Raw genomic sequence first — 23,234 nt, forward strand, 5'->3', positions numbered from 1 at the left:
CAACAGCCGAAAATATGAAGGCTCGAATAATAAATGCCTACAGACAAATTGCTAGCGAAACTTTAGAACAAGTTGACCTGTCATTTAGGGATAGAATCAGGTGGTGCATAAATGTTCAAGGTCGTACTTTTGAATTTAGAAGATAAGAAACATTTTCTGGACGTGCGGTGAAGAAGAAACTTTTAAGCTATGGAAATGACCTTGAATGACATTTTAAAGTCAACATAATATAGGTCAATGAATTTGTCTTGAGGTAAGCTGTGTCTAGCGTGAAAAAAAACTACGTTCCCATTTAAAAAACAAACGTGACCTTGAAATCTCGGAGGCGCCTGTACCTAGAAAAAAACAGTGTACACCATTGAATGTCCCCCTTCAAATAAAGCATGTTTCGTTTAAACTTTTTTTTTGAATGATGAATATTTTGCGAGATAATCGCGTGGAAAGATTATAATGAGACACCCTATATATACAAGTTTGCCTATCGCTATTTGTCTTCATCTTTACCATACAGTTTTGTAGTTTTACTACATACATAGTTCAAGATCTGCAGATACACAGAGTAGGGTAAGAATTATAGTACATCCAAAAAGAAGAGGCTATTCTTTGCGGAAAAATAAGTCAAAAATGTGAAGTAAAATTTGTATGAAATAAAAATTCACTAAAGTTCTCTGGTACGATTTGGCTGACGTGTCTGGCCATTGCTGGCTGATACTACTTGTGACCTTTCTACTGCTGGCCTTTAAACTTTGATACGGTATTAACTGTTTCCCCCTCGATCTAATAATTTCAAAGTTTATAATTTGTTGAAATCAGTTAGACACGTCCATATACAGGGTGTTTCATTAATCTTGGATACGTTAACGCGAGTGATGCGAAGAAATGTCAAAGTTGACAAACCCTTTCTCTCAAAGTCATCTTCCTCGAGAATTCTAATGACTTCTACATGATCTACTCTTTATTTGGTCATAGTAATGACGTATTTTTATCCATCTGCCATTTATTATAGACGAAAAAGACTTTAAGGGAAAAGACTTTACCATGTATGACTTGTATGAAAATGTAGGATTGCTAGAATCGATGGTGGATTAAGTATCGAACGATGTCTGATTTCAGAAAACATGGGACCACACGCTGCGGTGGAGAAACCGTTTCTATTGAGCGATGGTCGCGTCGGCTTGGAAGGAAGGCTGGATCGTGCGGTTTACGGTCACGGAGATCCCATCACGGTTCATGTCAACGTCACTAACAACAGCAGTAAATCCGTCAGGAGGATCAAGGTGAGACTCGTCTTCCCAAAAAGAATTGCATCGCTATTCTAACAACACGTGAAATAAAACTAAATAAATTACAAGTGTAAATATGAAGAAATACACCTACTCTAAGCCGATACATTCGTTGACGACTTCTAAGTTGACACAAACATGCCGTGGGCATGGATGTTAACCAAAATCTGAAATAATTAAAAAAAGAAGAAACTGAACAATACATAATGCACGTATATTGTAGAAACGAAAAGTCTGATCCTTAATTTAAATTATACAACTAGTCTAAAATTATTTACCGATTTTCGCGGGGGAAGAAATTCCAATTTTCAAAACGGATGCCAACTGACTTGAAATAGCTAATCGTTCGCGTTGAAAACAATTCTTGAAGTGCAAAGCGTTAAATCCTTTTCATTGTAATATCGAACGGTTTAATCTAGCTTCATACTTAGTGAATTAATCGGTCGCATCCCGCGAGCGTCGTTCGTTTCCATGATAGCACTCGAGAACTTTAATAAGGTCACGGCAACGAATCACTCCCCGGATGAAAACTTAACGAAAGAAAGAGTTGCCCCGCTGAGTCGACGATTATAAATTCATTTCGTTATTTCCAGACGAGGACGGAATACTCAACGATTATCCGCGACTCGGAATCATCCCCGTAGAAATCGGTAGTCACGTTAAGTAAACGACGTGCTTTGTTTTCTCGCCCACCTTTTCACCGTCTCGAGTTTCCTCGACGATACGAGCCATTATCGCGGCGAAATTAATCGTTTCCAGGCAATTAAATGTCGCGGCGATACGTAATCGAGTGGTTGCGTGAAAATATCAGACGAACGCTACCATACTCGTGTCATTTGGTGTTATCATATTAAAACAACACTTATTAGTTTGTAAAATTATAGAGAAAATGTAGGAGAGGCATGACAAGTTTGATAGGAAAGGAGATAATATTTTTAACATCAACTACAAATGTCTGGTTGCGGTGGATAAGACAGACTATAGATTTCTCTAATTGAAAAATGAAACAAAAGGAACGATAAAGAAAAGAAAAATTGATGCATGAAGTGAGCGAGTTTTAATTCGTAAGGATGCGAAGTTGAATAACTTGAATCTAATAAAGAAAGATTTTCGCGGCAACAGAGGAAATTACCATGGAACAGTGCGTTGAATTTTTTTCGAAACTACATAATCGGTTTTACCAGTGGAGAGCTGGTTTAATCAGGATCAAGCCAGATACTAATGGTTCGAGCGGCAGTGTTCGCAACCCGGACGGCATTAAGCCGGACAAAAGTTCATTCGCAGATCATGCGAGGGCAACTCGCGTAATCTAGTTACGAATCGTGCTTGGAAGGGAGCCGAAAATGTTCCAGTTCAACTCCAACCACCTGCTCCGTACTTTAGAAGGCTAATGAAGCCTAAAAATCTTCGAAAAACCGGTTTCGAGAGTTTTACGTGTACATTTTCCAATGGCTACAAATCTCTGCCAATTTTCAGGTCTGATTTATTGAATAGTCCCAAAAAATAATAGAATGGCACGCAGAGGGATAGACAACTCTTTGATGTTTTGTAGAAAGAGTCTGAATAAAAAAATAATTTGGCAAATCATTTACTCTGATGCACTTTTAAAAACGTTCATCTGCTCCTCTAGAGTAAAGTATGATTAAACACTCAATTTAAATCATCGATTTGAGCTCGTTCTAACGTACATCAAATGTCCCGTGTCTTTCTAATTAATTACGTATTCTCTTATTTTTAGTTGCGATAATTTTATCGACTTTTCGAATTCGACGCAAAGAATTCTCCAAGAAGTGCCCGAAACGTTGAGTTTAGTCACGATTCCGGGAATGTTCTCCTCGTTTCGGTCCTCTGCTTTAAATTTCCCAGACAGAAATCTTAATTGCTGGGAGACAAACTCACCCGTGGAACGTAATACCGTCATTTGAATGAAACGATCGTTTGCATTCTCTAAAACGCTGTCTGAATTCAAATACGGGACATCGACCACGTGGAAAACGTTGAAGCACACGTTACGGGACATTCTGAATTTATAAGATCGTAGTTAAGATATCCGAGTTGGCAAACGCAGAAGGAAAGGATAACGGAACGGAAACGACATAAAAGTCGAGTATCTGTTTCGCTGGCTACATTTTTCTGAGATGTTCTGATCAATTTTGTCTGATATTAGCGAGAAACTCCGCTATAAACGACTCTATGAGTGAGATGTATAACATGTTTATTAATTGTGGTTAGATTACAATTTTTATATAGCGACAAGTTTGTAAAACATTTTACGTCTCGTTCGTAAGAAGGTCCATAGAGTCAATTTCCAAGTATTCTTTTGATTTTTTTATCTTAAAAATGGAAAGAATTTTTGTATGCGTTCATCTTTTAAGGATATACATAATTTATTATGCACAACGGAATCCTTTGGCAGATGCATTTTTAAATATCTACATATACTATGGGAAAACGCCCTTCTCTTCGTGGCTAGAATACCCACAGCCATGTCACTCATTTGAATTTATATTTTCAAAGCACACGTGACTACAATTAAACGTGAATTGTTATTAAGGAATATAATCCTAAAGATCCATTTATAGAACCCTTTACAGACATCAGACCGACCAAAATTTAAGAGTCGAAACGTTTCGATTAACTCTCAATGTCTGCCCACCGAGATAAACGTTGCGAATGAATCACGGTGAGGTATTTTAATTCCTCGACCGTGATCCGAACGAAACTTTGCCCATCCCTGCGTAAAAGTCGTGTAGCTTCGGTCGAAGAAGAAGCTGCGGGGGGGGTGGGGCAGAAGTGCAACAGGCGGAAGGAGTTGAAAGGTGTCGAGTATGAATTTCCTCGAGCGACAGAAAGGACTTGGGCACATAAAGCGATCGCGTTCGCGTCGATTGACTTTGCGTCGTGGTTCGTTAGCGAACGTGGAGAACAGCGTTTGGAACCAGGAACGGACAGGTCCGATATCGCGATGACTACCGTACGAGTTTCCCACGCGTTTGCGTTAACTTTGACTCGACAGTTCGGCAAACAAATCGACACACGCCGAGATCCCGGCAACCTACACCGTGCTTGAAACGAACTAATCGCGTTTGTCCTCAAGCCTGGCGGATTGGCTGGGAAAACATTAATGCCGTGAAGCAGGAAACGGATAAACACACTTTTTGGCGGTAGCTACCACAGATGTTTAAAGTCAACCACAAAGATAGGAGAGGGTGAGAATGAGTTTACGTCAGTTTACAGTCTTAATCTCGGGATGGTTAATTAAAAAATTTATGATAGAAACAGAAGATATCGCTATTATCTATAAATATCTGCGATAAAAAAACGGAGTACGAGTAAAACTTAGAAAATGCAATTTATGAAATGAAACACCTTGCAAAGCGTAGACGTAACAAGCTAGGCCTCGCTAAACTTGAAATCTAAAAGACGTAAATTTTAAATAAAATATTGTGTATCGAATGACGGTTTTAAAATTATTTAGAACCAACCTAACTAAATACTAGAAGTTAAGCGAGCCACTCCAATTGGACTAATTAATCTCTCTATTTTGATCTATACAGGTTTTTATCGTGCAACACGTAGACGTTTGCATGTTCAGCAACGGCAAGTTCAAGAACGTGGTGGCCTTGTTGTCCTCGCAAGAAGGCTGTCCGATAGGTCCTGGAGCATCCATGAGCAGAAACTACACTCTACGACCCATCAAGGGCTCGACCAAAAACTGGATCGCTCTGGAGGACAGTTACGCGAGGGCAGGTGCCATCCTAGCCTCGACGGTCGTTTGTCCTGGAAACGGGCCAGAGGACAGGAACGTTTTCGCGATATACGTCTCGTACTACGTCAAGGTAATACGTTTCGACGTGTTCAACGGGGACATTTACTGCTCTGCTATACCAGCAGCGTTTAACCTGCTCAATTATCCAAACTGTGTCATCCATCAAAACGAAAATAAACATTCCACGTGCACGCCGGCTCGCTTCGTGTACGTTCGGTGCGTTTAGGTATACGTGAATACACGATTCTGAAAATAACATCGTTCGAACAGGCCTCGAGGGTACGATTAGGCGAGCTAACAAGGCTTGGAAGTAGTGAGGAAAAATAGATTGGAGAACGAAGACTCTTGAATTGTAAAAAATTGAAATACTATTCGACGCGACTAAAGATAAATTGTGCGATAGAAAAATTCATTCAACGAATCATTTTTAAAGGGCCACCTTTTGTAAAGACTGATTTGGAAAGAGGGCAATTAGAACTACAATCACTAATTTATTTGATAACCCTTAACCATCGGTATAAACATACAAAATTGATATAATTTACCGAAGAGAAGTTATCACCACCGTTGAAACTAGCTATAGAATCAATATAATATCACAAATTTCAAATATTACTGAAGACACCAAAGATCTATCTAATCTAGCACAGAATGATGACCAATTTTCGTTTTCCTAGGTGAAGCTACTAATCACGGCGATGGGTGGAGAAGTATCCCTAAAGTTGCCGTTCACGTTGATGCACAGCAACACGGACCCAGATCTGGTGGGTTTTCCTTCTCCCGTCAGAGAATCTACGAAGCTCGGGGGAAAAACAAGCGACGAGGTCACGGACACTCTGGAAAGACAAGAGGACAACGGGCACAGATACAGATCCAGCAAACTGGAGCCGATTAAAGAGAAATCGAAGGAATCTAGAGACGTCGACGTGGATCTGATAGAACATTGTGAGGAGGGTGACAGCACCTGAGGGCAGGTGCAAACAATCGAGACAACGCGATCATCAACAAGGAACAACAGTGGTGCGAGAAACGTGAAGAACTCGATCCACAAGAACTGCAAACTGGGCTTTAATATTCAGAGAGCTTGGTGCTGTTTCAGAAGAGCTTCTTAGTAAAGGATGAGAAATTTTACGACGAAGAAATTGAAACCAGTCTGTCGCGGAAAGATGATCGCTTTCCGATTGAATTTCACGCAATTCAACTTCAAATGCGACTAAAGATGCTCAGGAGCCAGCATCGTCTTTTCCTATCCACCAGAATGGTGGATGGGAACGATCTATAAGTTTTGGTGATTTATATCGCACATATATTTCTAAAATGAATTTACGAATTACTTGAAATACGTGATTTTTAAGTTACCATTATGAAAATGTATGATAAGCATTTCATTATCATCTAGCGATGCTTATCTATTTAATTAGAGATTACAAAAATATAACATCAACACAAGCATGGTTTAACTCTATTCGGTGTTAATTGATTTGATCCTGATATTGATAGTCTTCAAGGAGACAGAATATAATATAGGAGGGCATATATAAAAGAAATTATATGGAAAGAACTAGTTTAGTAAATTAGTCCAGAAAAAGCATCGATGATTGCAAGGTATGTACTTATATGTATAACTTTTGCAGCATGTAGAATGCGTGATTGTAATTAAAACATTTGCTTTTTTAAATATTACTTCTCCTGAAAATGTTACTTTTCTAAGTAGCATCACTTTACAAATATATGTGCGATATATATTTTACATGCGAAGAATTTTGTTAAAACGCAAGAATTATATAGTTTCCTCTTCTTCTATTAATGACATGTATTTCTGTACATGGAAGAAAAGAAAACAGTTGTATTCTTTATAAAACGAATCGAATAATTTCTAGGTACAATTTAAGAAACATTTCCATTTCTGCCAATGAGGATACATTACAAATTCGTGCAGTTCCAATGCACGATATTCCTAAGGTGAAAGTCATACTGCCCTCCTAACTGTTCGCAACCCAAAATCATGCACTGTAAAATGTATTCATCTAAGCACACCTGCGAGTCAATTGTAAACACAGATCAATGAAAGAAAAGATCTCAAATCTATTTTTTTAGACAACAAATGTCTTATGCTACTAACTTAATTTTTATTTGCTTTCAAATGAATGTTCTGTGTAATTAAAATAAATACTATGTAAGTCATTGTCCCTTATAAAAAATAAGTTAGTCCAGCCTAAATAATCTACACCATTGTATATGAAATACATGCTGAGATGCAAAGCTGTACAGACTATGTCTTTACCACTGTAAATAGTTAATTATTTGAATATGTCTGTATAAGAATACTATTGCCTAATATTGTAAAGCTTCTAAATGATTTATCATTAAATGAGATTTTTGCGTAAGACTTAAATGCAAATTGCAATTTTCATTCTCTAACTGAAGACATCCTAGAGAACTATAGATGTTTTTGAGGAAATCAAGGCATTCTAGAACAACATGTGAGCCCAAATAAATATAATGCTGTGTGTAGAAAATAAATGATTGCAGCATTCTTATGTTTTTAACGTAGATTCGCTATTTATACAAAATATTAAATTTCTATCCTCAAATAGATACATAGAAATCAAAGAAACATTTCTCTAGTATAATAATTGAATCAAAAAGTAAAACCATTGCAAACAAGTGACATACCATGGTATTCTGCCCTAGCATAACCTCTGACGATGGATTTGCTGGCATCACCGGCTTCGTCCTGGACTTTGATCAAAATATACTTGAATTTTCCGTGACCATCGATATCCACATCGGGTACTTTATTCAACGATTGAGACATCGTGGCTAGATGCCTATTATTTGAGAATACCGCTGAAAAACGCAGAAAATTATCTTTGGCAATATTTTTGTTTCAATATAACCTATTGGCATAGGAGTAGTTTATATTGATTGAATCAGATTGATGAAAGTTCGTTACAAAAAATATTTGATAAAGGAATGTTAATCGACACTTCAAGATCGTAACAATATGTTATTACGTAATTTTCGAGAAATACCTTCAAAAAACAAATACCGGCTATTCAACACACAAATTCCAAAATTCTTAAAACTCGCAGCCATACGATAGAAGCAGGTGGAACCACGTTTTTAGTTGGAGACATAAATCCACGCGGCGCTAGTAAGCATCACACACACATATCTAGCATATCGGTGAGTACCCAGAGCACACTTCGTTGGACTTTCCTCTTTCGCATGAGCTCTCATTCGACCCAAAATATGCTAATATAAGAACGAAAAGCGAAAAATCGTGAAAACATTCCCAAAGACGAGTTCCACCATTTTGTGGATAATGGCAGAGCACGCAGAATAACAAATTTAGTTCAGACAATTCGTATGAGATGGCGCTTACTGAGGGTTGGTAACGTGAAATCGGTACATATGCGACGTTACCATTCTGGCATAACAGTGTCTATCCCTTCCCTACGCACTGTTACCATTTGACTAAAGTCGACATATTCTTACATTTACCGACGTCGACGGAGCATAGGAAGAGATTGATATACAAATTCATTTTTATCATCGCCTCACTTTCGGAATAACCTTTTTAGGTCCTAAATGAAAAGTGATGTTTGCATAGATTTTTGTCCTACTGATATTTTATCTCTCTTTGTAAATCCATTTATTGAAATCAGATATGATAAGCATATAAAGCACAGAAGATACCCTAAACTTATATATGATGAATTCCACGCGTATAACAGAGTGATCCGCTCGGTAGAAAACACAATGGACAATCACAACAATAGCCGACTGTCATTTTAGACATTCAGAACGCGATCCATATTTTCATTTCGCAACCCTAATGCAAAACACGAGTTGCCTAATCGAAACTGAATGATGAGTTACCACGTTGGGGTACATGACTCATCTAAATAAAGTACTACTACTACAACTTCAGTCGAGTACGGCGACAAAGTAGTAACAAGAATGATTCCCAATGAGAACTATTTGTTGCAGCCCTTTCATATGACAATTTGTCAGGGCCTCTTCTTTCTCCGGACTTTAATTTTCATCGACTTATTTATATAAATAGTGTAAACTATTTGCATAATAACACTCTCATTATGTCTTATTATATATGCTTTAGACTAATTCTAAGTTCTCATATTTTCATTTACTTGTAAACGAGAAAGATTGCAGCCATTTGCACATATTAAGTAGTATGCAATTAATAATGCCTTACTGGGGATGTACAGTACATCCCCATTACATAATATAGAGGGCCCAGGTCTCACCACGTGGAGATTGCTGCATATAGAGACCCCAAAAAAATTGGGTGGCCAAGACAAAAACCACATCCTAGCCACCCTTATCCTTAATCTAAATTTTGTGCCCCCCCCCCCCACCCGCCCCAGCCGGAGGTGTATTACCCCGAATAAAAAAAAAAATTATATACACACATACTATTAATGTAGTACTACACTTTTCGTTCTAATCGATGATCCCAGGAAGAATTTCTGAAGCATAAACTGAAACATACTAAACAGAATTTTATGATTAGTGTTTCAGACACACAAATTCTGTTGTACTGATTTTTACCATTCCTCTTCTAGATGAACATCGTAGAGGAATATTGGGAAACTTTTTATTTACTCTGTAACATAAACTTGTTCACTGGATTAACATCTGAAAAGAACATATTTTAGTACAAACATAAATAAATTAATCATTATGAATATATGCCAATGGCAAGAGAAAATCTTACAAGATTAAAAGATCTATTTTATAATAATTTAAGCAAAACAAATGACTTTATTTAATGAAAGTATGTTAATGTAATTTCAATTTATTCTTAGTTTAAAGAAGCATATTTTGTAATCAAATACAAGTTATTTTGATACAAGAAATACTAACGAAAACCATCGACTCTACTCAAAGATTTGCTATCAATACGAATATCATCGAATTGCATTTGCGTACTATTTTAGTTCAAGCTTTTTACTCATTACGAAATGGAATAACGACCGCGAGCAAATTTTGATTACGCAACAAATTTTCAATATTTCCGAAAATATTCTCTACATTGTTATTTCAAATTTCTTGGAAGTAAACGGTAATTAAAAAATAGACTGTATCGCGTGACAACTCTAATAATGAATATTCACTAATAATATCAAACATCAAATAGTTAATTGACTCTATCATAATCATCATCATTATCGCATTACTGATAAGATAGTAATTTTGTAATATATCAAATATGTAACTAGCAGAAAGTATTATGGTTCACAACAGTGAAACAATTCAACCTTATGTTAAATAAAATATATAAATTCTTTCTGTCGTCTAATAATCAATTCATAATTCGCCATAATTCTACCCTGAAAGAAAACGCGAAAGATACTAATCAAAAGCTAAATTGGCTCTAAATACTACTTCCATTCGAACGCGAGCAATGTTCATTTATACGCAACACTAACAGCAAAATCGCGGCTGGTTCTCGTTGGCAACACTACTCTGAAACAAAACGCGAAAAATTCAAAAGCAAGAATCCTGTAAATCGAACGCGATATTTCCATTACGCAAAACTACTGCAAAACGCGATTTGCCCAAGTGACACTGAATTCCCTCGTTGGAGTACAAAACTCGGATAAACTAACTACGACTACAGGCGAGCAAAGTGACAACATAGTAATGACTCCCCATGTTCGAATCCGAAGATGGGAAGCCACTCGTTGCAGCCCTTTCTTGCGACAACTTGTCAGGGCCTCTCTTCTTTCTTCGGACGCATTATCCCATCTGACAGTTATAGCTAGGTTCAGTGCAATTCAACCCAATGAACCACACGTTTAGAACCTCGAGGGAACGAGGGTTTCGAACAACCCTACAGATCACGACCGCGACCGCGAAGCAACGACTCAAAGAGTCGAGACCTGAAGAATCAAGAGCAGATTCCGAAACAAACGGACAGAAACTCCGTTTGCATCGTGATCGCAACGATTCCTAGAATCCACCTACAGGTGCAGACTCATCACGTACGCGTGCGACCTACCCAAACTAAAGTGACGAGATCTACCCTGGACTCTACCTATTGGGATTTAACATACACACTACAAGTTAGGTTACCTACCTACCTAACGCTATATTTAAAAATGGCGAAACAATCACACCAACACACACGCTCAACGGTCCTCATTCAAGGTCCTCGGGCGCAACCTAAACTAGAGAGGTGTCCCAGGATACCTCCGACACCCGAGGATACCATACACAACATTCACACTCTAAAGGTACCAGTTCCTGAAATCGACTGACAAAGGCTAGCGACCATTGCGTATATGTAATATACAATATACAAATATTTATTTGTAATGCTTTAGTATACAGGTTCATCTCAGTGTATTATTTTTTTTGTATTTTACAAGATTGGCAAGCTACTTGTTAAATATATACATATTTAATGAAATACGTATTACGATCATTGAATATGCAAAAGAATATTTTTAATGAAACAATCATGAGTTAAGTCATGATAAATAAGAATTTGATATTATCATTATAAAAGTCTGGTATTAATACCACTTTGTTTATGGTTTGGAATAAATTTTTAACCGACGCACTTCCCCATCCTAAACACACACACACACATACACACACACACAAAAATATGTGGAAAGCTCGTCGGTGCACGATTCGCTAGCCAGAGTTAGTCGCCATACATATTATTATTATAAATTTTATAAACTAAGTCATCGTGCCCATTGCCTTCGCTCATCCAAGTAGCACCTGGGCACATAAATGAGTTCAGACAACGAACACGGAAGGATTAAACCTGAAAATCCTGAGCTTGAAAGAGTAATTAGTAGAATATAAGCGGGATAACATCTCTTCGTTAAATATCATTTTATTTTCAATAAAGATGACTCGACTTTTACTATGTAAACATTCAAAATTGAAAACTAAGCATGCATCAAGTTCGAAAAATTTAATTATGAAAAAGAATGAATTTAATCGAAATTAAGTTATTTCTTAAAATATATTATTTATAAGACTATAATAATATAAATTATTTTGAAATTTCAAGATGCGTATTTATCTCCTACTATGTGATTCCTTTGTAAAAGTATATTTTTTAATTAGGAAAGAAGACAAATCAATTTACTTTGACGCAGGAATCGACCTATTGCGAAGAGTCCTTCTTGTATGTATTGGAAAAGTTTAAACGGAATTAATGTATACTTATTACTATACACAGTCAAATTCTATGTGCAACGTGTAGCCTGAACAATCTTGAAAGAATCAAATGTTTACTCCGCTCCTGCTCTTACTGGTAGCTCTTCGGCTAGTAACGCCTGCGAGCAATCGGACCTATTTTTATAACGTGTTCTCCAAACAAGTTACTCTCCGATTGGCTGGGAGTCGTATGGTGGGGGAGAACTTTGTTGAGAAACGTTTAACTGCTTGCACACGGTGTTGTCGGTTAGGTCGGTTAGGGGATATAAGGTCTAGCTGCGCAACCTACATTGGACAGGAGAGTTCTCCCCCACCATGCGACTCTCAGCCAATCGGAGAGTAACTTGCTTGGAGAACACGTTATAAATATAGGTCCGATTGCTCGCAGGCGTGCTCGAGCGGGAGCAGAAACGCCATTTGAAGAGAAATATCTTTACGAGGAATTCAAGAAGTCAGCTATGATGAATCAAAGCACAGAGAAACGGAGAATTGGAACATGGAGAATTGGAACACGGAGGACGTTTTCTTTCAGGGTAGAATTATGGCGAATTATGAATTGATTATTAGACGACAGAAAGAAATACTGCTATGTATAAAGTATAATCATATCGGGAAATTTATATATTTTATTTAACATAAGGTTGAATTGTTTCACTGTTGTGAACCATAATACTTTCTGCTAGTTACATATTTGATATATTACAAAATTACTATCTTATCAGTAATGCGATAATGATGATGATTATGATAGAGTCAATTAACTATTTGATGTTTGATATTATTAGTGAATATTCATTATTAGAGTTGTCACGCGATACAGTCTATTTTTTAATTACCGTTTACTTCCAAGAAATTTGAAATAACAATGTAGAGAATATTTTCGGAAATATTGAAAATTTGTTGCGTAATCAAAATTTGCTCGCGGTCGTTATTCCATTTCGTAATGAGTAAAAAGCTTGAACTAAAATAGTACGCAAATGCAATTCGATGATATTCGTATTGATAGCAAATCTTTGAGTAGAGTCGATGGTTTTCGTTAGTATTTCTTGTATCAAAATAACTTGTATTTGATTACAAAATATGCTTCTTTAAACTAAGAATAAATTGAAATTACATTAACATACTTTCATTAAATAAAGTCATTTGTTTTGCTTAAATTATTATAAAATAGTTCTTTTAATCTTGTAAGATTTTCTCTTGCCATTGGCATATATTCATAATGATTAATTTATTTATGTTTGTACTAAAATATGTTCTTTTCAGCTGTTAATCCAGTGAACAAGTTTATGTTACAGAGTAAATAAAAAGTTTCCCAATATTCCTCTACGATGTTCATCTAGAAGAGGAATGGTAAAAATCAGTACAACAGAATTTCGTGGCCCCAACTAACAAATCCTAGTGGCAACTCTACGTTAACCATACGCTGGCGCGTCCACGACAACTTTCCAACCTCCTAGTGGCAACCCTACGTTAGCCATACGTAGGTGCGTCCACGAAAGCACATCCCTATTAACAAAATTGTCCAAACGACAACTATCCTCGGCAACGCGGCCGAAACAAGCTTCACAGCCCTCGGCTCGTAACATATATAATAAGACATAATGAGATAGTTATTATGCAAATAGTTTAAACTATTTATATAAATAATAAGTCGATAAAAATTAAAGCTCGAAGAAAGAAGAAGCCCTGACAAATTGTCATATGAAAGGGCTGCAACAAATGGTTCTCCATCTTCGGACTCGAAGATGGGGAATCACTCTTGTTACTACTTTGTCACCGTACTCGACTGTAGTTTGTGACGGAACCAGGCGTGGGCGGTCGGGAAAGTCGCTATTCGACACGCTCGGAGGCACAATTCCCACAGACGAAATTTATTTATTCCTAAGGGAATCTGGACGCCAGTGCAAAAACATGCGTCCGTTATCTTCGCCCTTCCGGCTGCTCAAGCGGAGAGCGGGCTCAGCGGAGGTCGGGAAAGACAAAGAGAAATAAGGGAAACTCTGATCCACGAAAATGAAATTGGGCTTTATTTCGCCGAAAACCAAAAGGGGGGGGATTCCGCGGTACACACACACCGCAAAGGAAGAAAGGTTTGGCGACTGCGCGCCGAAGAGGAAACGCGACGCAGAATTCCCAATACAATTCTAGAACCGGCGCGACTTAAATCTACGGGGGCCTTGCAAACAGAGAATCCGCCCTAGAAAGAAAATACAACTCAAAAGTATTACGCCGGGAATTAACGGCTGCGCGTTTCGAAGGGGCCCTTTCCTTCGAAACGCGTGGGATCTCAAACCGCGCAAGGCCACGCGGGAGATACGCGAAACAAACGGAGGGAACTCTAAGGGTTCTCGCCTCCGAAAAGTGCGCCGGAGCACGCTCACGGACACAAACGCTCGATCCGCGCTCTCACACACACCCACGCCACAAAGGAAACCCCAACACATAGGCCCTACCTGGCTCGTCGACCTCGAGGTCCCAATATTCCTCCAAAAGGTCCTTGGCGGAGGAGACGTCCTCAACAGGGTACGGAGTGGAGGCTCACGCTCTTCTCGTCGCCGGCTTGTAGCTCTCCCTACCCAGGAGCTTTAAGGGGCTCTTTACGGTGTGGCACCACCATGGATCTCCAACGTCGATTTCTCCTCCCGTTGCAGCTCCGGGCCTTGGGTGGAGGACACCGCGACCGGCGACTTGCCGCGCTCTTGCGAGGACGCGGCTCGGATCGCGAGCGCGAGGGGACCACAAAAAACGGGGGGGGGGGGGGGGTCCCCACTGAGGCGCAGGCCACACATTCCTCCATTCACGCGACCACCTCTGCGGGGTGTTTGATGGAGGAGGGAGCGAGGACCCTCCGGGGTCAGGGTGCCTTCGTGACGGGTAGAAAAATTCTGCCCAGTCACAAGTTGTAATAGTTGTACTTTATTTAGATGGGTCATGTACAGCTCATTGCTGGTCTCCCCCGCCAGCCTTGGACAGGATCTACTGTCCCTTTTGCTGGCGGAGGGACTGGTGCGGTGGCCAGGAGGAGAGGCCTCCCTGGCGTTAGGAGAGGCCCAACATGGGAGATAGGCCGCAAGACCACGAGGGCGTGCGGTCGGCGGTTGGCGACCCCCCAGGGGCGATGTAATACCGTCGGTTAAATTCCGCCCCGGGGGACTGTGGTGGAGGGGTTTTTAGTCAGTAAAAATCTGACACTAACCCCCAACAACATCTGGGGGGTGTCTTTTCGAAGATTTTCCCCTCCACCAAGGTAATGTAAACAAAAAAAAAACGTTTTTACTCCAACGTGGTAACCCATCATTCAGTGTCGATTGGGTAACTCGCGTTTCGCATTAGTGTTGCGATATGAAAATATGAATCGCGGTCGTTTTCAGGATAGTTGATTTGATTAGTATTTTTCGCGTTTTCTTAAGTAATAAGTAATGTTTAGAGTCAATTTAGCTTTTGATTAAAATTGTTCGCCCTTTCTTTCAGGGTAGTATTGCGTTTAACTACCAACCGCGAGTGCCATTAGTGTTGCGTATAATGAATATTGATCGCGACCGATTGGAAGTAAATTCTCGTGTTTTGAATTAGTATTTCGTCACATAAAGTGCCCAAAATTTGACATTGATACACCAATTTCAGAATCACCAAGCAGCTGCCCAACTGTAATTTCCCGCAGCTCAGAATTGCTGCACTTGGGTTACTTAAGTTAGGATCGCGCGTTAATTAACACAGGTGCACGTAATTTTATTTAGAGTTGCGAATAATAAAAAGCGCCCCGTGTGGCTGTTCTCGTGAGTTTTTCCATTTTATATTTTACAAATCAATGTTGCTAATGCACCTCGCGATCGTTTTTCAATATCATTATCATTATCATTTTTAGTTGGCGAGAGAAGGCTTACCAACTAAAGAAGTATGCGTATTCAAAATTCATTCTGACTAGTCTGATGCGCCTTGATGCGTCTGCGCTGGTCCGCGCTTGCCTATTGCGCTTGCGCGTGCTTATTTCAGCTTATTTCACGTGTGTTTATTATAGAATGGTATGGAATTACTCATTACAGTAATATGCAATAATATTTTTAAGTTTTGTCAGTGAATATTAAGATTGAATGAAATTCAATTATTGCATTGTGTATTTGTAAAACTACTATGACCATATTCGAAGTATATTTCATGATTTTATTCCAGTGAGGTTAAGTAATAAGAGCGAATTTCATAATGAGTTTCATAAAAAACACGGTGCAAACATATTCAAATGATTCAAGACTTTTATATAAAGCATTAAATGGTATATTTCTCCTTTATAAAAGCCCGTCTGTGGCCTTTGGACGAATGAAAGGAACAGTGATCTCTAATTTATGTAGAGGTTATAAAATGATCCATATTTAACACTAAACATTAGATCAATAGGATTTTAATACATGATTTATTCGTTTTAGATCTTAACAATATGAATGTACGACCACCAACTAAATATGTATCGATTGAAGGTGCTACTAATACAGATATGAATGTTATCATTCGTGATAGTTATGCAGATAATATATTAGTAGTAGGACCACGTTATCAAATGAATGACTTTAAATTAGGATCTACAATTTTGTCTTCTACAGACCTTAGTGGTCTTGTAGTCTGTGGTATCAATGCTGGTAATAAACTGGTAAGAAAACTAAGAAATGCCAATATGACGAGATGTTATAAAGTAAAGGGATTATTAGGCCAAGCAACAGATAACTATTTTCATACTGGAAAAATAGTAGAAAAATCTACGTATGCACATGTAAAACGAGGTCACATTGACAATATATGCAGTTCAATGCAATCATCTCACCAAAGAAAAATGTTTGAGTATGTTAGAAATTATTACGTATATGAGATGAATCGGTGTAATCATATTATATGACACATAAATTTTTGTATGTTAACAGATTGTCTGGAGTTGATATACAAAGTCAAGCTGCATATGATTTAGCAGTGCAAGGTCTATTAAGACCAGCTGATTCTAATATTCCCATGGTATATACAATCAAATGCACAGACTTTTCACCTCCCGAATTTACACTAGGTAAATGCACTCTGTTAAATGAAAACTGTAATTAGTAGAAATTTCAACCTTACAACTTTTTTTTATGGATTTACAGAAATTGTTTGTATCAATGAGTACGATATGTACCTAAAAACCATAATTCATGAAGTGGGAGTGCAACTTCATAGTACTGCTACTTGCACTCAAATATACTGCGGTCGGGAAGGATTATTTACCGTAGAGTCTGCGTTATTAAAAAAATACTGGACTTTATCAAATATTTTGAATAATATACAAATGTGTCGTAAGATTATTAATGAGAATCCATATCTGATCGATCAAGATAGTCCTACATTAGTGGACGGTAGTAGTACCGATAGTCCAAAAGTACTTATTGAAGGAGAATCAACGACATAATTATATTTATTGTATATATCTACTATTACATTGTACCAATTACATTACATATTTGTTTAAATTTTATTACAAATTTTAATAGTAATAGATACATTTTTATCATTATCTATGCTTCACTACGACTTCTTTTCGAACGTTGACTGCAATCTGTATCATCGTGTCTATCTGTGGGCTTCATAGATCTTCCCCTTGTCTTATGTTTGTTTGGCCATTGTTGCATTTTCATGCTTTTTGCTATTACACGTTTTTGATGATCCAATTGCGGAAATAAATCTATAATATAAATTAATAAAATATCAATTGCATTTTTGTATTTCAGTTCAAATGATATAATTCATACCTTGAGATTTTTCTAATGCTTCTTTGGCCGAATTCATCTCTGCCTCTTGAATACTATGACCAGAAGCTTTTGCCAATCGTTTCCCTTGAAAATATACAGCAACAGTATACACTCTTGTATTTGTCGGTCCTTTACACTCGATTACCCTAAAAGAAAATGTGAGTCCACATTTACTATACGACAGCAGATTTGAATTCGTTCATCTTTTTCACAACTTACTTATACACAGGAATATCAGGCTCTCCACCATCCATTGTTCTTAATGTCAAACAACATTGTTGTAATTTGCTTTTTGGATCATTCCAATCTTGATTCATAATAAAATCTTGTAAACGCGGAAAGAAACATACGTCACAGAAGACATGACAATACTCCAAACCCTTATCGACATAAAGAGATCCTAAAAATGCTTCCAACAAATCTGCTCTATCCTTTGTTTTCAGTTCAGCCTTCGGATTACCGTAAAGCGCATACTGAGTCATTCCTAAATCATCGCACACGACAGCTTGAGTTTTATTATTTACAAGAGAACTTCGTAAAAGCTGTAAAATACAAGAAATTGTTTATCACCCATAAAAAAAAATTATTACAATAGTACTTACAGATAAATGCCCTTCATGATGTTCTGGGAAATATTTGTATAAATATTCGGAAACTATGAGTTGTAAAACAGTGTCTCCTAAAAATTCTAGTCGTTGGTTAGAACCTAACGTTAAATTCGTAAATCCTATGCTCCGATCAGTAAATGCTCTTGCTAAAAGACGAATATGAGTGAATTCTATACCAATGGATTCTTCAAACTTCGTTAATTTCTGTGCGACAAAAAGAAAGTATTAATATTAGATTTTTGAAGAACAGCCCCAGAGTAATGAAGAAGTAATTTAGTTTCGAACAATACTGTTCATTATATCTGAGTACTTATCATATATGTAAACCTACTTGCAAGAGTTCAAAGCTTGGTATCCATTGCCTATCACCCGTTGGTTCTTGCTCTTGTAAAGGATGTTTAGGATAATTTACCCAAACTTTCGAAAGATTTTCTTCATCTTTAAAGAGTGTTTCTCCAAATACTCTGTCAGCAACTTCGATACCTCCATCCAGAAACAAGGAACCCATTAGTGCTTCAAAACAATTCGCCATTGCGTGTCTCAATTCTAAATCGTGACAAAGATCACTACCATGCGCATACAGCATGTATTCTTCTAAATTCAATTTCTTTGCTAATACAGCAAGATGTTGATTTTGAACAATCGCTGCTCTGTAAGTAGCCAATCCACCTTCTTCCAAATCAGGAAACATGTGAAACAGATGAATCGATGTTAGGAACTCGACCACTGCGTCTCCCAGGAATTCCAGCCTTTCGTTGTGCGCTATCGAAGATTCAGTTTCCGTTCCCGCGCCAAATCTTGACATTATATTAATCAATGTATTGATACCACGTTTGCGTGTATTCATGTAATGAATTCGTCGGTCACCATACTCGGGTTGTCTTATTCCACAATTAGTTAAAGAATTTCGCGCATGATCTGGATTTGTACCAAAGTTTTCACGGTAACTGGGGTGCGTCAACGCCAGTTGAAGGAGATACCTATTCTTAAATTCGTAACCTAATGTACGTTCTAAATTGTCCAAGGATTTATGAAATCTAAGATGACAGACAAGTACAGGAATTAACATGGCATGTTGTACTATATCGCACATTATTCCAGTTCGGTAAAATCCTTCAGAACTAACATCTACGGTGACATCACGTTTCATTTTACTTTGAGTTCTTAATTCCTGTAGTTTATTTTCTTTCGCTTCTAGTTTCCTTTTATCTTCAAAAGATGGTTTTGGCATATTGGCCAATAAATGACGAAATTTTACATAATCCCTCCACGCTTTTTGATAACTGAAACAAACAATAAAAATGTAGGTATTATTTGACATTAAGTCAATTAGAAAGAAGTAGATATTTACTCTGCGTTTCCTGCATAACTAAGCTGCGGCGGTCTAATCCCAAAATGAACAATCTCGGGGTGTGCAATAGTAGAAGACGATTGATCGGTTTGACTTCTATCTAATTGATCAACACGAACGCTACACGGCTTTTTCCCAGGATATGTAACAATCATACCCTTTACTTCATCGGCAAAATTTTGCCACTTATATTGTGGCATTTCCACTAACCTAGGTAGATCATCTGGATCTATTAATAATTTACTACTTTTTATTAAATAATTTAAAACCTCATTCATGGATAAAATTTCTTGTCCATTGTCAGCTAAATCACGTACGAATCTTGGCATAAAATGAAATTGTCCACAACCGGATTTATCTTGCGCTGCTTGTAGATCAAAATCTACAAGTTCCAATATTTCCTTAAATAAATACGTTTCTGAAAAGGAAAGTAATTCATAATAAATATAAAACATCAAAAATAATCTATGAAATGTATCAAAACACAACTTACGAAAAAAATCCAATTCCTGAATGGTAAAATTTTCCGGTAATTTTTCGTCTATATACAGAATCGTATACTCTATATTAAATCTTATCACTTTACAAGTCGGCAGTTTTACAAGAGGAAAATGAGAGAGCATAGAAAACCCTTCAAATATAAATTCGTGTTCGTCGTGCTTGATAATTGTTGGCGTTTTAGTAAGAAAATTTGTTGGTGGACTAATCGTAATTCGATAATGGTATAATTTATCAGCATTATTTGAAGTCAAGTTGCACTTGTTTATTGCACCTTCTCCAGCATAAATTCCATGTCTAATTCCAGATCGTCTTGATTTCGCGCTACATCTACATAATGGTCCATCGTTCATCTACAATACCCATAATTTAAATAGTATTACTTATGATTCAATATAAGCTATCTGAAACATTTAAAAAATACTCGCTTCTCCAGGATCATTAAACCACATTTCAGGATGTAATCTTTGTGGATGTTGTTTCTTTGCCATTAACTCTTCCATTGTTCTATCATCCTCATCCACGGAGCTATCACTATCAGAAGAGCTGCTACAAACTTCCGACTTGTGTCTACACAGACGAGCTCTAGTTTTCCTTGGAGGTGGTTCATAAGGAGGCTACATAATAAGAAATGAAACATATTTTCATATCTACAAAAATTCCTGACTATATTGCATAAAATAAATGTACCTGCAAAGCTCGTGCAGCTGCAGCTCTATCAATTAATAGTTTTTTAAATAATTCACATAATTCTTGCAATTTAGGTGTGCCACGCATTACTTTTGGATTATTATCATCTCTGTTATAATACAAATCTGCTGGGGCAGTACGTGTCCAGACTTTCCTTGCATTTTCCATAATGCCTTCGGGACCCATAGCAGATAATTCATCCATTTTTCTTTCCATATCTTTGCTAGTCTCACAGTAATCCTGCCTGAAAAGAGTTAGAAAATGAAATAAGTTACATTTGTATATTTAATTTGGAAGAAACATATTACCTGTATTTTTCTAGAAGTAATTCTCTTTCAGTTGGGTCCCTTTTACTGGAGGAACTATTACTTAGGCTACTAGTTCTAGATGAGTAAGATTCTTGAGACCTTGACCTTTTCCTGCTTCTGTGACTTATATATGATCTTTGAGAACGCGGCAGATATGAATTATTTCTTCTGTAAGATGATCTTCTATCAACAATTTCTTCATTGTGCGAATGTTCTCTAGAACTTGGACTGTTTCTGTGATATTTAGAAGATCTGTCCTTTGGAAAATCGTAACGAGATCTATGGGGGGATCTACTAGATCTAGATCTACAATCAGGAGTTCTAGAACGTTTTCTACTAACTGTACGACTAGTGGAAGATTCTTTGTCTCTGAATTTCCATTCAGGTCTTCTAATGTTTGAGGATTCACTATATTTATCACAAGTAGATTTTCTGTCATCTTCTCGTATTTTATTTGATCCATACCAAGAACTTCTAGTGTTTTGATATTTATTCCAACTGGTTGAATAACTATTAGAATTCCATTCTGTACTGGTATTATTTTGATACGTACTTTTGTCATCCCAATTTGAATTAAAATTTCCAGTTACAGGTTGAGAATAACCAGAAAGTCCAAAATTTGGATTATTGCACTGTGTCTCTGTTTGATTTTCATAAGAAGCATCAGGATAAGAATTTGGAACTTCGCTTTGATAGCAAGGTGTCACAGAATGATACGATGGACCAAAATTGGTAACTTTGTTTTCAGACAAAGTAGAAACTGGTATATTGTAAGACGGTGGTGGCTGTCTAAAGTTTGGAGGTGGAAAACTTGGAGGTGGTACAGAATAATATCCCATGTTTTGTGGTTGAGAAACACCTGAACCCCAAAAATAGGATTGGTCAGCATTTGAAGGGTTTGCCATTTCCTACAAAATATTTCACTTGAAATATATATTACGTTAAATAAAAAAAAAGAATAAACTTCTTCCTATTATTTACTACAATGAATACGAAGTAAAATGCATGATGCTTATGAAGTTTTGTATAAATTAATCTATACGTATTCTTACAATTTTCAATCTTCTGAAATGTAATAGAATTTTGATGCTAGATTTAATTGTAAAATTGAATGAATTTCTACCATTCTCTTTTAATATTCATTTAGAACAAAAATTCTAGTTCTATCAAAATACTATACATTGTTGGAAAAATACCACAGAATCAGACAGAATACGATATCCAACGACATCTGCTGATGATAAGTGAAATAACCTTTAAAGCACCATAGCGCCAGCTTCTGGTTTTATTGATAACTCAATTCAAATTATACTTAGAAATATTCGAATAATCACAAACGATCATAATTTATATGTATGAAGAATGTTTTCAATGTAACAATTAACATAAGGGTTATTTCTATTATTTCAATAACGTATGCAGATAATATTTAATGATACTGTAATACTAATTAAAGTTTATACTTTTCGATGATACTGCATTCGTAAAAGGACTTTATAATACTAAGATTTTATAATTGAAAATTTATCATTGCATGGTAGCAGTGCTATATTACGCACGTGATTATTATTGCACACGTTATTATTAGTTGATATTTGTATGCGATGTAGTATTGTCCCGCGCATATGTATACATAGAATTGATATTATTTATAATATCAGGTAGCCATGTTTCGTCTTGTATGTCTAACATCCAACATGGGCGTTTCTTTCGTCGTCTGCAAAGTGTCAAATACTTTGCACGGAACGAAAAT

The 23,234-nt window shown here is 37.1% G+C and overlaps 4 protein-coding genes across 11 annotated transcripts in view; 2 read left to right on the top strand and 2 right to left on the bottom strand.

Annotated features, from left to right (window-relative positions):
- LOC128892322 (phosrestin-2-like) overlaps positions 1–7,718 on the top strand; it is a 52,893-nt gene extending 45,175 nt beyond the window's left edge. For all 7 annotated transcript variants that reach the window (XM_054152678.1, XM_054152676.1, XM_054152682.1 and 4 more), the window contains 3 exons: positions 1,114–1,277; positions 4,841–5,122; positions 5,730–7,718. In XM_054152678.1, coding sequence (XP_054008653.1) covers positions 1,114–1,277; positions 4,841–5,122; positions 5,730–6,020 — 737 coding nt within the window. In that variant the 3' untranslated portion in view covers positions 6,021–7,718. The remainder of the gene's footprint in view (positions 1–1,113; positions 1,278–4,840; positions 5,123–5,729) is intronic.
- Positions 1–23,234, bottom strand: part of LOC128892339 (14 kDa phosphohistidine phosphatase-like) — a 122,657-nt gene that overhangs the window by 64,103 nt on the left and 35,320 nt on the right. The window contains exons 2-3 of the mRNA XM_054152714.1: positions 8,088–8,184; positions 7,729–7,902 (exon numbers count right to left, since the gene is read on the bottom strand). Coding sequence (XP_054008689.1) covers positions 7,729–7,902; positions 8,088–8,151 — 238 coding nt within the window. The 5' untranslated portion in view covers positions 8,152–8,184. The remainder of the gene's footprint in view (positions 1–7,728; positions 7,903–8,087; positions 8,185–23,234) is intronic.
- LOC128892328 (pseudouridylate synthase TRUB2, mitochondrial) lies at positions 16,149–17,791 on the top strand. Its single transcript, XM_054152693.1, has 5 exons — positions 16,149–16,283; positions 16,432–16,609; positions 16,683–17,091; positions 17,172–17,308; positions 17,385–17,791. The coding sequence occupies exons 2-5, from the start codon at positions 16,462–16,464 to the stop codon at positions 17,684–17,686; spliced, it is 996 nt and encodes a 331-aa protein (XP_054008668.1). The 5' UTR covers positions 16,149–16,283; positions 16,432–16,461; the 3' UTR covers positions 17,687–17,791.
- On the bottom strand, positions 17,793–23,156 carry LOC128892314 (ribonuclease 3). Of its 2 annotated transcripts, none has more exons than XM_054152654.1 (11): positions 23,041–23,156; positions 21,482–22,389; positions 21,174–21,417; positions 20,912–21,100; positions 20,479–20,836; positions 19,986–20,403; positions 18,966–19,917; positions 18,629–18,838; positions 18,246–18,568; positions 18,027–18,172; positions 17,793–17,959 (listed from the first exon to the last, which is right to left on the bottom strand). In XM_054152654.1, the coding sequence occupies exons 1-11, from the start codon at positions 23,104–23,106 to the stop codon at positions 17,793–17,795; spliced, it is 3,981 nt and encodes a 1,326-aa protein (XP_054008629.1). In that variant the 5' UTR covers positions 23,107–23,156. The 2 variants fall into 2 exon arrangements, with proteins under 2 accessions (XP_054008629.1, XP_054008630.1); XM_054152655.1 differs by lacking the exon at positions 23,041–23,156 and adding an exon at positions 22,534–22,700.

This window comes from Hylaeus anthracinus, unplaced genomic scaffold (genome assembly GCF_026225885.1).
Source record: "Hylaeus anthracinus isolate JK02 unplaced genomic scaffold, UHH_iyHylAnth1.0_haploid 12002, whole genome shotgun sequence".
Classification (NCBI taxonomy): domain Eukaryota; kingdom Metazoa; phylum Arthropoda; class Insecta; order Hymenoptera; family Colletidae; genus Hylaeus; species Hylaeus anthracinus.